Raw genomic sequence first — 13,135 nt, forward strand, 5'->3', positions numbered from 1 at the left:
ATCGTCTGTGTTGAGGCAAACGCAACAACCTCGCTTTTTTTCTTGCATGGTGGCATTTATCGTCATGTTTTTGGGGGGAATTGTTTGTTTTTTTAAATGTAGGACAGCAGAGGGTTCAAATCTGTCCATGCGCCGGGGTTCTTCACCACACTCTAAAATATGCAGGTTAGCTTGATTCTAGGAGTTGGGGCGCATGGCCCAGAAAGGATGGCTCCAAGGCTTGGTTGAGCTGTAAAAGCACCTCTGGATGTCAGGGCACTTTTCCACCTCAAGAACAAGGACTGTTCTCAGGTGGTTTTGAATCTGACTGTACATTAAAAGCACCAACAGTTCAGCCGACGTGATATTAGTCTTTGGAGGGTTTGAGAGCCCCCCGCCGACCGCCTCCCTCCACGAAACCCTGCTCCAGATGCAGCAGAACCACCTTTAGCTGCTCTCCACCCACTGAAAGGTGCTGCTCTCCCGGAGGGAGTCAGGTGGAGCAGGAGGCGGGAAAATGACCCACTCCCAAACCCACGGTGACTTTTCAGCTCCACTGACCAAACTGGTCGGACACAGTGACGTGACGACACAACAAGGTGCATAATTACACTGAACGCAGTAATAGAACAAGACTGTCGGAGAAGACACACTACTGTCAAAAGGGCTTTCTGTGTTCAGCATCCCAGCGGAGGCGCTGCGTTCCTGGAGTTTCTGAAAGAGCTTTGGAAGTTTCTTTTTGTGTAATTACTTCTAGATGTAATCATTTCTGTGGGGGGAAAATGCCTTCAAGTTCAGGAGTGAGATGTGCATTAGTGCAGCATGCACGCTGTGACCCGCTTTGACATCCAGCGCTTTTGTTTTCCTTGTGCCATTTTGAGAGCGGAGCACGCCACCGACGGAGGCCTGAGGACGGCGGCCGCTAACACGATAATTCCAGCAGATTCTGAACGAGACGCCTTTCTCCTTCAGAATATACTGCATGTGTCAAAGTCAAGGCCCGGGGGCCGGATCCGGCCCTCCAGATCATTTTATTTTATTATTGTTAATGGCCTGATATTATCTTGCACTTATTTTTAACTTGTACAATTTTGACAAAATATATTTTTATGGACAGTAAAATATTGAAAGTTATTTAAGGTTTAAGTTGATTTATTCTGGAATAATATTCCTGAGTTTTTATATTTCTTAATATGTTAAAAAGTTACAGTTTTAAAGTTTTACAAATTAACGTTCTGCTAGCTTTTTGGACTATTTGGCATTTACTTACATTTTTTAGGCTATTTGGAGTTTAGCTAATATTTCAGTTACATGCTAGCTGTTTTGGCTAATTTAAGTTTTTTTTGTTTTTTCGGCTGTTTTGAAATTGAGCTATTTTTTTCAGCTACATGCTAGCCATTTTTTTCTAATTTAGGCTTTATTTTTTGTTTTTGACACTGTTTTGTAGCTGTTTCGACTAACCTAGGTTTTTTTGGTTAAAGGTTTTTAGACAAATTCAGCGTTTTCAGCTATCAGCTTCAGTGATTTCAGCTATCATCTTCAGCGGCTAATTTCAGTTTACAGCATTCAGACTAGCGTTATCACAGGTAATACTGTATATCTAGTTCATAATTATGTTAAAAAGTTTCGATTTTCAGCTTTTAAAAATGTAGTTTTAGAGTCTTCAATAATGTTACTCTGTTCGGCCCGTGACCTAAGGTGTGCTCTGGATTTTGGCCCTTGTGTGATTGAGTTTGACAATCCGATCTACTGGAATTATCATGTTAAGGATTAAAAACCTTCGGTAAATCAAAGAGCATAAAGACTGAAGCTCTGGTGTCAGACGGTGTTGCTGGATCAAAGTCACAATGACAGCTTGATGCATTGGTTTGTATTCCCTCTTCCTACTGTCAGACGGGATGCCATGAAACATCACTGTATCAACCCCTTCTGTCTCTGAAACTTCCCCCCTGATGAAAATGTAAACTGACCCACCTGCAGGTTTTTTATGACAGATTTGTGGTGTATTCTTGTATATTACAAAGGGAGTGGACGCTTTGAGCTGCAATCCTCATCCTACATAATCTGACAAAGCAGCCTTAATGGTCTTTTTTACGTCTTTGGTTATTCCTGGTGTCTTTGGCCACTGACTGTACTTGATGACAACAACTGGTTAATATGATGTAAAGCCGTTTTATTTGACTGGACAGTAATCCGATGTGACGGCGTCTGTGATGTGCTGGCTCATAGGCTGTGGTTAGACTGCCTGGTGGATTTGGATCAGTTTGTGTTTGGCTTGTCTGCAGCATTAAAGGGGAATTCCACCAGAACCGACGTGCACTGATTTTATTTTTATTTTTTTCCTTTGGGAATTGAGTTTTTTCAGTATTTTTTTCTGTTTGTTTTCTTTGGTTCACAGAACTTTTTTATGATGAAAGTTCACATCTGTTTGTGTTTAGCTGAGTTTGATCCAACAGCTTTCAGAACCGTCGTCATTAAAGCACAAAGTTGTAGAAAACTCCTCTTTTTTGTCATGAACTGCATTTTGGTGGAATGACCTTTTAATGTGGAATCCCTCCAACCCACAAAGTCATGTGACTGCCGTATGTGCCCCAGAAGCGAGACTTTTATTTGAACCCTTCGGGACATCCTCCTTTCGTTGAAGGGACGGGGTCTTTGGACAGGAGGATGTAGGAGGTGACGTTTGGATCTCTGCTGGACCAGTAGATGCAGACACGACTACCTCTAGGAGTCTCCATCGACAGAGATCCAGTTGGACCTGTTTGAGTTGGTTTGAAGTCTTCGATCTATAGTTGAAGATGTCTCTGATGGCGAAAAGCCTTGGCTAAGACTCAGACGGCGAACAGAAGTGGAGGACAAATGCTCGGTTGTAAATGACAAAGGGAAACAACGCCGCCCCATTGTAAGACAGCTATCACAAACCAGATGAGATGCAGAGTTCTGCCCAGACGAGTGGAACCACCACGTTTGGTGATCTGCTGTTTGTACATACATATTTTTAACTGTAATAAACTGATAAATATTTACAAACTTGTGAGATGCGTGAATTTGTCCTTATTTGGTCCAAAAAATAGTTTAATTTATGGAACATTTTGAAATATTGTGTTAGTTAAACACTAAATTTGTAACATTAACATAATAATTCCAATAGAATGTGAAGATTCTATTGGAATTATTGTGTTAATGCTTGGAAAGTTACAGTAAATCAAGAAACATTAACACTAGATATATCACTAGAAATGACATGCTAGCTTGTTGCGTACTCAGAGTTGTTCTCCATATTGGAATGGTATAGATGTCTGTTTACTGCTGTGTTACAATTGTGCAAACAGATCTGGAAAAAAAAGAATGTGACTTTTCACTAGTAAATTATTGCTGTCAGCTGATAAAGGAGAACTTCTAGAAAACATTTGAACAAGGTCTCACTGAGCCCTCATCTTTCGTCTGCAGGACCATCCGGACCGGGTTGACCGGGCCGCACTGTTCTCAGTCGGATCAGACCATGTCGTGCTGATCCTGGCGATGTCGGGTACCCACTGACCCGTTTATTAACACAGACCGAAGAGTCTATCAGTAAAATCACAGCCATGCATCAGGTATGCGTTGTGTTTCCTATATAATAACATATTTATTTAAAAAAAAAAAGTTTGAAATGTTGATCATTTGTTGAACTTTGTACAAAAACATTATTTCCATGTCCTGAGAATTCTTTTTCAAATGATCAAGAGTTTTTTCCTTTTTAAAATCGGACCTAAATTAATAATTTTATGGTCATTTCACTGGTTCTGGTGAAGCATGTCACATTGTTTTTATACCATTCCAATATGGCGTCACTCTTAACGTATCTTGGTCAATAGTGAAAACCCTGCGTGTCATTGGTCGTGATATTGACCTCATCGTGCACTAACACGTTCTGTGGCTGTGATGAACCTCCTCCGCTCACACTGCTTACTGTCACGCTGTCTGACCCAGTTCAGTACAACAGCGCCCCCAGCTGGTGACTTCTTGTACCGTGCGTGTGAGAGGAGCGGGTCCCGCTGCTGTCTTTGAGCAGCCTCCACATTCACCACAGCAGAGGCCGGAGCGACTGCCTGTCCGCGTGCACGCGCAGCCTCGTCGTTCCCCCTGACAGGATGAAGGTGGGAGGGGCTGACCTCCACGCCCCGCCCCGTCCCCTCTGTTTACTGTTTCCCACGCAGCTGTGGGCCTGAGGCTGCGGGTCGGGTTCTGCCGGGACACCAGCCGTCCAGCGCGGCCTCAGACGACAGGTGTCACTGTATGATTGGGGTTCGCGCGTCCCGCCGCTCCATTCAGCGCGGGGGCGCGCGGCTCCTTGTTTAACCACAAACAGAGAGACGGTGCGCGCGCAGCTTTGGCTGCAAATCCAGAGTTCGACACCCCTGATTTACACGTTACTGCAGAAGAGGAGTCCATCAGTGTGTTTGAATCCAAAAACTCACTGAAGCATTTACCTTCCAGCAAACTGCAACAAACATGAATGAATGACAATCATGTGAATGTGTCCCAGAGCCACCAAGAGAATATATTGTGTTTCTGTGTTATTGCTGTAATAAAGCTGGATGTCAAACTATAACTGATTGCTCTGCTCCTTTTATCAATGTTCATATTCCTCAGCCCACAGTTTGGATGATGTGTTTTTTCTGATTCATATCAGGCAAAAGAAAATAAAGAACTTTGTCAGTTTAAAATAAGATTATCAGTCAACTATTGTGTAAAGAAAAGAAGATGGCTTGACAAATTCTGGTTGACATTTGACAAGCAAAGTAAATATTAAAATCAGGTTTCATATTTGCCTTCAATTCAAACTGATAAAAACTCAAAACAGAAAAGTTACAGTTGTTGTTAATTACAGCAAAAGGTTGTAATAAAAAAATAGTCTAAGGCAGGAATGTCAGACTCAATCACACAGGGGCCAACATCCAAAACACACTTTAGGTCACAGACCGAACAGGATAAACATGTACTGAACACACTAAAGCTATACAGTAACTACAAATTGACCACAATGCATTGAACAATTTTGAACACAGAAAGTGTTTAGCAATATATATATATATATATATATATATATATAACTTAAACATATCTTTTTAATAAAACATAAATCTTTCTTTTATCAAAACACAGTGGATTCAGAAACAGTTCCTGTAAATTACTTTGATTTATTAGGTTTTACTTAATTTTAAAATTGGTTTTCCATCGGTTAAGGGGATGGGAGACGTGTGTGTGGGATTATTTTTTTCATGTTCATGCTTGTTTCTAAATGATTTTCTTTGTATTTTGGTGTGCAACTCTTTGTGTTATGAGGCGTTGCTGTGACGCTTAAACACTGATCCAATATCTAATCTCCCATTCATATCTAAAATCCTAGAAAGAGTTGTGGTAAAGCAGCTGCAGTGCCACCTACAGGACAACAATCACTTTGAAGATTTTCAGTCAGGGTTCAGACCTCACCATAGCACTGAAACTGCACTGGTCAGAGTTACTAATGACTTGCTATTGGCTTCAGAAAAGGGACTAATCTCTATTCTGGTCCTGTTAGACCTGAGCGCAGCCTTTGATACCATCGACCACAGCATCTTACTCCAGAGACTAGAACATGACATAGGGATCAGGGGATCTGCCCTCCAGTGGTTTGAATCCTATTTATCTGATAGATACCAGTTTGTTAATGTAAATGGACAGTCCTCTCATTGTACTAGAGTTAGCTACGGAGTCCCTCAGGGCTCAGTTCTAGGGCCCATTCTGTTCACGCTTTACATGCTGCCCTTAGGAAACATAATCAGGAAACATAGCATTAACTTTCACTGTTATGCAGATGATACACAGCTGTATTTATCCATTAAACCTGACCAGAATGACCACCTAGAGAAACTGAATTCATGCATCAGAGACATTAAGACCTGGATGACAATTAATTACCTCCTCCTAAACCCAGAAAAAACTGAGGTCATGATACTGGGTCCTAAACACCTGAGAGATGCTCTCTCAGATCAGATAGTCTCCCTGGATGGTGTAAATGTTGCCTCCAATTCTTCAGTCAGAAACTTAGGGGTTTTATTTGACCAGGATTTATCATTTAAGGCTCACATATCTCAAGCTTGTAAAACTGCATTTTTTCATCTACGTAATATAGCTAAGATCAGGAATATGTTATCTAAAAGTGACGCTGAAAAACTCATCCATGCATTTGTTACGTCTAGACTGGATTACTGTAACTCTTTACTGATAGCATGCCCTAAAAGTTCTTTAAAAAGTTTTCAGCTTGTCCAGAATGCAGCAGCAAGATTGTTAGCAGGAACTAGTAGAAGAGAACACATCACTCCTGTGTTAGCTTCTCTCCACTGGCTCCCAGTTGAATTTAGAGTAAAGTTCAAAATCCTCCTGTTAACATATAAGGCTCTGAATGGTGTGGCCCCATCCTATATTAGAGATCTCATAGTTCCTTACCAGCCAATCAGAACACTTCGCTCACAGAATGCAGGACTGCTTGTAGTTCCTAGAATTTCTAAAAGTACAGTTGGAGGTAGAACCTTCAGCTATCAAGCTCCTGTTCTATGGAATAAGCTCCCAGCTCATGTCAGAGAGGCAGGTACAGTTTCTACCTTCAAAACTAGCCTTAAAACATTCCTCTTTGGACAGGCGTTCTGCCAGGCTAGCTAGTAATCAGAGAATATTCCCTCTCCTGTGGTCCTTGTGAGGCTAGATTAATAAATTAATATTGATGCGTTTAAATATAAATTTAGATTTTCTATCATTATTATTCAGATCAGCTCTGGGGTTCTGTTCTCTATTCTCATCTACTTCTCCTCTCTTCTATTCTTTATTATTTATTGTATTTAGTTCTCCATGCTTTTGTTGGTGCAGTTCCATTCACATGTTGTTCTTCTTTCCCACTCTCCTCTGGGGAGCGGGAGAGATTTCAGATCCCCGGTGGATCGCCCACGCTCCCACTCTTGGCCGTGGACCACGCCCCCGACACCATCCTGCATCTCTGAGTGAGAGTGATTCCTGCTGGGTCGTCTGTCCTCCTGCTCCTGGTCGTGGACTGCACTTCTGCTTCATCTTGACTATGGACTTCATCATCACTCGTCCCTCAGCTTTATCTGAATGAACTCTTAGATTCGTAGTTGTAGAAGCTAATCTTTCTTTAACAGTTCTGGTATCGCCTGTCCGTCCTGGGATAGGATCTCTCCTTCATGTGGGAATCCCTAAGGTTTCTTCTTTTTTCCTGACTCAGGTTTTTTTAGGAGTTTTTCCTTACCGAGAGGGAGGGTCTAAGGGCAGGGATAACCAGTTTATTCAGTCTTAGTTTTTAACTATTGTTCATATTTTGAAGCCCAAAATCACAAATTCCTTTGTGATTTTGGGCTATATAAATAAAATTGAATTGAATTGAATTGAATCTTTAGCATACTGTAACCTTTCAACTGTTAACGCGATAATTCCAGCAGATTATGAAGGAGAAAAGCGCCTCATCCTTCATAATCTGCTGGAATTATGTTGATTGTGTTAACATACAATTACAGTAAATCAAAGAACATAAACACTGAAGCTCCGGTGTTCAAGGGTTAGGCAGCACACAGAGCCTCACTCAGTGCGTAGTGTTGTTTGGGCCACCTTCTCTGTAGTACCGAGCGTTTCTATCTGGACCTGATCTTCTGTTTCTGATCCTGCTTCATCTGTTTGCTTGCCGCCTGCCCTGACCCTCATCTGGACCCTGAAAAACTCTACTCTCTTCTTGGATGATCTCATGCTCGTGATTGACCTCTGCCTGTCTGAGCCTGATTCAGCTTTGTGGACTTTTAGCTTAGTTCCTGTCTGAACTAATAAACCTGCTGCAAGTGGAACCAGACTGTTTGCAAGAGTTTAATTTGAAAAGTGCAATTTAAATAAATACATTTATATGGATATGTTGGTTGTTTTTTTATTGATTGGGTTTTCACTTTGTGAAATCAATGACATTATATTTGCTGTCTTTAAAAAAAGTAGTGAACATGGTGTTCAAATTGCTTTTACAATCCACTAGATCACGTGTGAAAGTCGAGGCCCTCTGGGTAATTCTATCTGGCCCTCCAGATCATTTTATTATCTTGCACTTATTTCTAACTTGTGTGATATTGACAGAATATATTTTTATGGAGAGTAAAATATTGAAAGTTATTTAAGGTTTAAGTTGATTTATTCTGGAATAATATTCCTGCCTTTTTGTGATTTATATTTATATTAAAAAGTTACAGTTTTAAAGTTTTAAAAATCTGCATACTGCTATCTTTAGGGCTGTTATGACATTTACTAAGATTTTTTAAGCTATTTTGGAGTTTAGCTAATATTTCAGCTACATGCTAGCAGTTTTGGCAAATTTAAGCTTTTTTCAGTTTTTTTAGGCCATTTTAAAGTTTAGCTATGTTTTCAGCTATATGCTAGCTGTTTTGGCTAACCTACATTTTTTTAAGCTAATTTAGCATTTAGCTAATATTTTAGCTGGCTATCCACTCCAGTGTTTTAAGCTATCAATTTCAGCAGCTTCATCTATCAGCACTAGCATCTTCAGCGGCCAAATTCAGCTTACAACATTCACACTAGTATTATCACAGGTAACGCTATATATCTAGTTCATAATTATGTTAAACATTTACAGTTTTAAAGTTTGAAAATTTAGTTTTAGAGTGTTCAATAAATGTTTATCCTGTTCGGCCCGTGACCTAAGGTGAGTTTTGGATGTTGGCCCCTTGTGCGATTGAGTTTGACACCCCTGCACTAGATGGTCCTGCACTGTTTAGTAGTTAGGGAGTAGGGTGGGAATTCAGACACAGCCTGTGCAAGTTTTGGTGAAAGTGCTGAGACGTGCCTGTTGGTTTCCATGCGGTGTGGCTCTGGCTGCTGCTTAGCAACAGAAGCCAGCAGCTACACTGCAAAAAGTGTCTGCAAAAAAAGGCCCAAAGGTTTTAGCTTCTTACAGACAGGAAAACTCCATCTGCAGGTTTTTTTTTTATAGATAAACTGAAATACAGCTACTAAACAGTCTTCACTATTTATATGCATCTTTTCATCTATATGATCTTATTTAATTCATTATTTTTGACAAACTGAACCCAACTTAAAACTACTGTTCTTAATTTTGAAAATTATTCCTTTTCATTTTCTTCCATTTTATTTTTTTGTTAATTTCTGCTGGATGATGGTAATATCCTTCATCTGAAATCAGATTTCCTTTTGAAGTCCCGTTCCAACTGTGTTCTTGTAAATTGCTCCCAGTGGTCTTTATTTATAATTGTGCCCTTTTTAGCAAAAACCAAAAAGTCGCTGTCCTTTTTTTAAGACATAGTTTCTGCAGAGTAGCAGGAGCTCTTTAGAAACTTGTGTCAGAGTTGTTGGAGGGACTTTTGGTGCGAAAGTAACCCTACACTGATATCCCAGCATGCCTTTGTTTACACTTCTTCCTGCTAGCTTACAGCTAACATTAATATAGCAAAAAAAATATCAGAGCTATCCATCCATACAGTTTTGAGCTATGGCAGCTCAGACAAGGAAAACAAAGACGTTCAAGGATCTATTTGTCTTTTATTGAAGAAGATTGGTCCGCCCATCGCAGTTCCTGTCACAAACTTGAACTTTTTTAAACCACTCCTAAGTTTAGCTAATATTTTAGCAACATGCTAATATTTTTTTGCTAATTTGTTATCTACTGTTTTTATTTTTTTTTTTTGGCTAATTTAGAGAGTAGCTTATATTTTAGCAACAGGCTAACATTTTTGACTAATTTGCTAATTTGATTTACTGATGAATTTTAGGCTATTTTAGAGTTTAGGTTCTATTTACAGCCATGAATCAAATGTCTTTGTCTGTTGACCTCTATAAATGGGGCTTTAAAAGTGTTGTCTGTTGGTCATGGCCAAATTTTTGATAAATTAAAATAAAAATGTTTAATTCTCAAAAAATCAAAAACCACCTGTGTGCTGCCCCCTATAGGTTGAATAGAGGTATTACAGTAATTTTGTGATAGGTCAAATCATGTCGTTTCAGAAGTCTGATGTCATGATCTGCAGCTCCAGTAATGATAACAGTCCTGTTCTCCAGCTCCACCCCTCTGACTGGATTTTCACATTTCACCTATGGGCGGAGTCAGCCTCCAAATTCCCTGTTTGGTTACCCTTTAAGCAACAAGCTAGCTTTTTGGCTAATTTGGCATCTACGGAGGTTTTTGGGCTAAGTTGGAGTTTAGCTCATATTTAAGCAACACACTGTTTTTACAAAATTGGCATGTATTAGGGCCTGTTTAGAAATGTTACTACACATTCTCAGAAATTTAGGTCAACTTCAGCACTTTGTCATAGTTCTTTATTGACATTTCCAGTCGTTTAGTACATTTGACATTTTGCAAATAGCTTTTGCATTTTCATTAAATCTCTTCAGCAATTAACATAAATTGTGTCAACATTTTCAGCAAAAAGCTTCTGCATCTTCTGGTAAAGCAACTTTTCCAGTTACTCCTGAAGTCTTGTTGCACGCTGATGAGCCTCCATCCCTCTGTCCTTATTGATTTGTTTGTTTACGCATCACGCGCGCATGCGTCGCATCTGTGTGTGTTCCAGCTGCGCTCGCGCTCGTCAGTCAGTCAGAGTGAGACGCGGGAACCCGCCGTAGGTGTCGCTGGGCGGACGCGCGGCGGGACACTTTTTGCAGCGCGCGCGTTATAAGGAGAGGGAGTGGCGCGCGGGTTGACAGAGGAGAGAAACTCCGCGCGCATGCAGGAGGAGCGGAGCGCGGCTGCGCCCGGGATAACGCGATTAGCGCTCCATTAGGCAGTCCGCGGAGCCGCGCCGCAGCAGCACAGAGACCCCGCCGGGGGACAGGACTCTCATGGATCCTCCCGGCTGCTGTTTGCAGAAGTTGTCCGGCAGTTCTCCTCGTGTGGTGGATCCGCTCCCTGTTTCAGGTAAGAACATTCATTCTTCTGGACAGGAAGGACACTGAGCAGCAGTTCCAGTGACGCCACAGCAGATGCAAACACAAGTTTCTCTGTTTTCAGATGAACCCGTAGGAAAATAAGGGCTCATCCCGAGGAGGCAGCTCACTATGAGGAGGAAGAGCCCAGTAGAGCCTCAGAGGAGCCGTGTGCCTGTCCTCTCAGCCCTCCTGTGAGCTCCTCCTCTCCCCCTGTCTCAGTGAATGATCGTCGTTGACCTGAGGTGAACTCTCCAGAGAGGTCTGCTCCAATGGAGGACAACAACCAGACCAACCAGAACGTTTCAGGCTCGGCCCCCTACAGCATCCAGATCGCCCTGCCTCTGTCTGTGCTGGTGGGGATTATGATCCTGTTGATAGTGTTTGGTAACGTGCTGGTGGTCATTGCTGTGTTTACCAGCCGGGCCCTGCGGGCCCCACAGAACTTATTCTTGGTGTCTCTGGCATCAGCGGATATTTTGGTGGCCACCCTGGTGATGCCCTTCTCTTTAGCCAATGAACTGATGGGATTCTGGTACTTTGGGAAGGTGTGGTGTGAGATCTATCTCGCCCTTGATGTTCTTTTCTGCACCGCCTCCATCGCCCACCTCTGTGCCATCAGTTTGGACCGCTACTGGTCCATCACACAGGCCATTGAGTATAACTTGAAGAGAACACCACGCCGCATCAAGTCCATCATTTTCATCGTGTGGGTCATCGCTGCGGTCATCTCCTTCCCACCTCTGATCACCATGGAGAAAGAAAACGGCAGTGAGAGCCCTGTGTGTAAGATCAACGACGAGAAGTGGTACGTCATCTCCTCCTGCATCGGCTCCTTTTTCCTCCCCTGCATCATCATGGTGCTGGTCTATGTGCGGATCTACCAAATAGCCAAAAAGAGGACGCGTGCGCCACCAGGAGACCGCCAGCAGAAGGGTTTATCGAAGCCCGGCGCCGCTGCTGCTCCCAACCGGAGGGAGAATGGCCTAGAAGGTCGCCTCTGCCACGAGAAGCTGAACGGAGAAAAGGACGTGGAACTGAAGGAGGGGGTCAGGGGAGAAAAGGGGGCAGATGAGGCCAAGATTGAGGTCAACGGGGTGGACAATGAGGAGTCCTCCTCATCTGACCACAAAGTGGACAATCCGTGCTCCATCAAAAAGAAATCGGCAAAGGGGAAAACCAGACTGAGCCAGGTGAACCCCGGAGATGCTGACACTCAGAGGCGGCAGAGCACCAAAGGGAGCCGCTGGAAGGGCCGCCAGAACCGGGAAAAGCGATTCACTTTCGTCCTGGCCGTGGTCATTGGAGTCTTTGTCATCTGCTGGTTTCCCTTCTTCTTCACCTACATGTTGAAGACGCTTTGCTCCAGCTGCTTCGTGCCCACCACTCTCTTCAACTTCTTCTTCTGGTTCGGCTACTGCAACAGCGCCCTGAACCCCATCATTTACACCATCTTCAACCACGACTTCAGGAGGGCCTTCAAAAAGATCCTGTGCAGAGAACGAAGGAAGTATCTATGAGTGACTGCTTCAGAAATGCTAGCGTGGATCTGCTGAGCGGGAACTAGGGCTGCCACAAACGATAATTTAATAACCGACTAATCGGGTCATGCACCAAGTGCATGTAATGCACACATCTGAGCCATCATTAGCTTTAGACTAACTAAAATAAAGACAATTTGGATGATAGTTTGTTCAACTTTTAATGAATTGTGCAGCCTCTGTCCTTCATTAGTTTCTGTGATTAAAACAAGATTAAATCAAATGAGAGAGATCAGGAATAAACTTTCCATCAAACTGATTTTGACAGGTGACCTTTGACCCTACACCATCAATTCTATATATAAAGGGTATATAGGGTCAAAGGTCAGCTGTCAAAATGAGTTTGATAGAAAGTATATTCCTGATCTCTCTAATGAGGTCATCTGAAACAAGGAACTATTCTTCTCTGAAGATAAAGTTTTGCTCTCTGACTCAAATATGAAAAAATGTTTTGGTGATGAACGCTCACAACTTTACTACACTCTGACTCCATATAATACAAAGTAACGACTAATCGACTATTAGATTAGTCGTCGACTATATTAATAGTGGATTAGTCGTTGATTAGTCGACCAGTCGTGGCAGCCCTAGTGGGGACTCTCAGTGTGACTGTCTGTAATGGCGTTCATGTGCAGCAGCGGCACTCA

General features: G+C 42.2%; 1 protein-coding gene across 1 annotated transcript; it reads left to right on the plus strand.

Moving 5' to 3' along the window:
• Positions 1 to 10,635: 10,635 nt before the first annotated feature.
• adra2a (adrenoceptor alpha 2A) lies at positions 10,636 to 12,699 on the plus strand. The gene is made up of 2 exons (XM_024259811.2): positions 10,636 to 10,939; positions 11,033 to 12,699. Exon 2 carries the CDS (start codon positions 11,220 to 11,222, stop codon positions 12,465 to 12,467), a length of 1,248 nt encoding a protein of 415 aa, XP_024115579.1. The 5' UTR covers positions 10,636 to 10,939; positions 11,033 to 11,219; the 3' UTR covers positions 12,468 to 12,699.
• Positions 12,700 to 13,135: the final 436 nt, after the last annotated feature.

Source organism: Oryzias melastigma, linkage group LG1 (assembly GCF_002922805.2).
Source record: "Oryzias melastigma strain HK-1 linkage group LG1, ASM292280v2, whole genome shotgun sequence".
Lineage (NCBI taxonomy): Eukaryota > Metazoa > Chordata > Actinopteri > Beloniformes > Adrianichthyidae > Oryzias > Oryzias melastigma.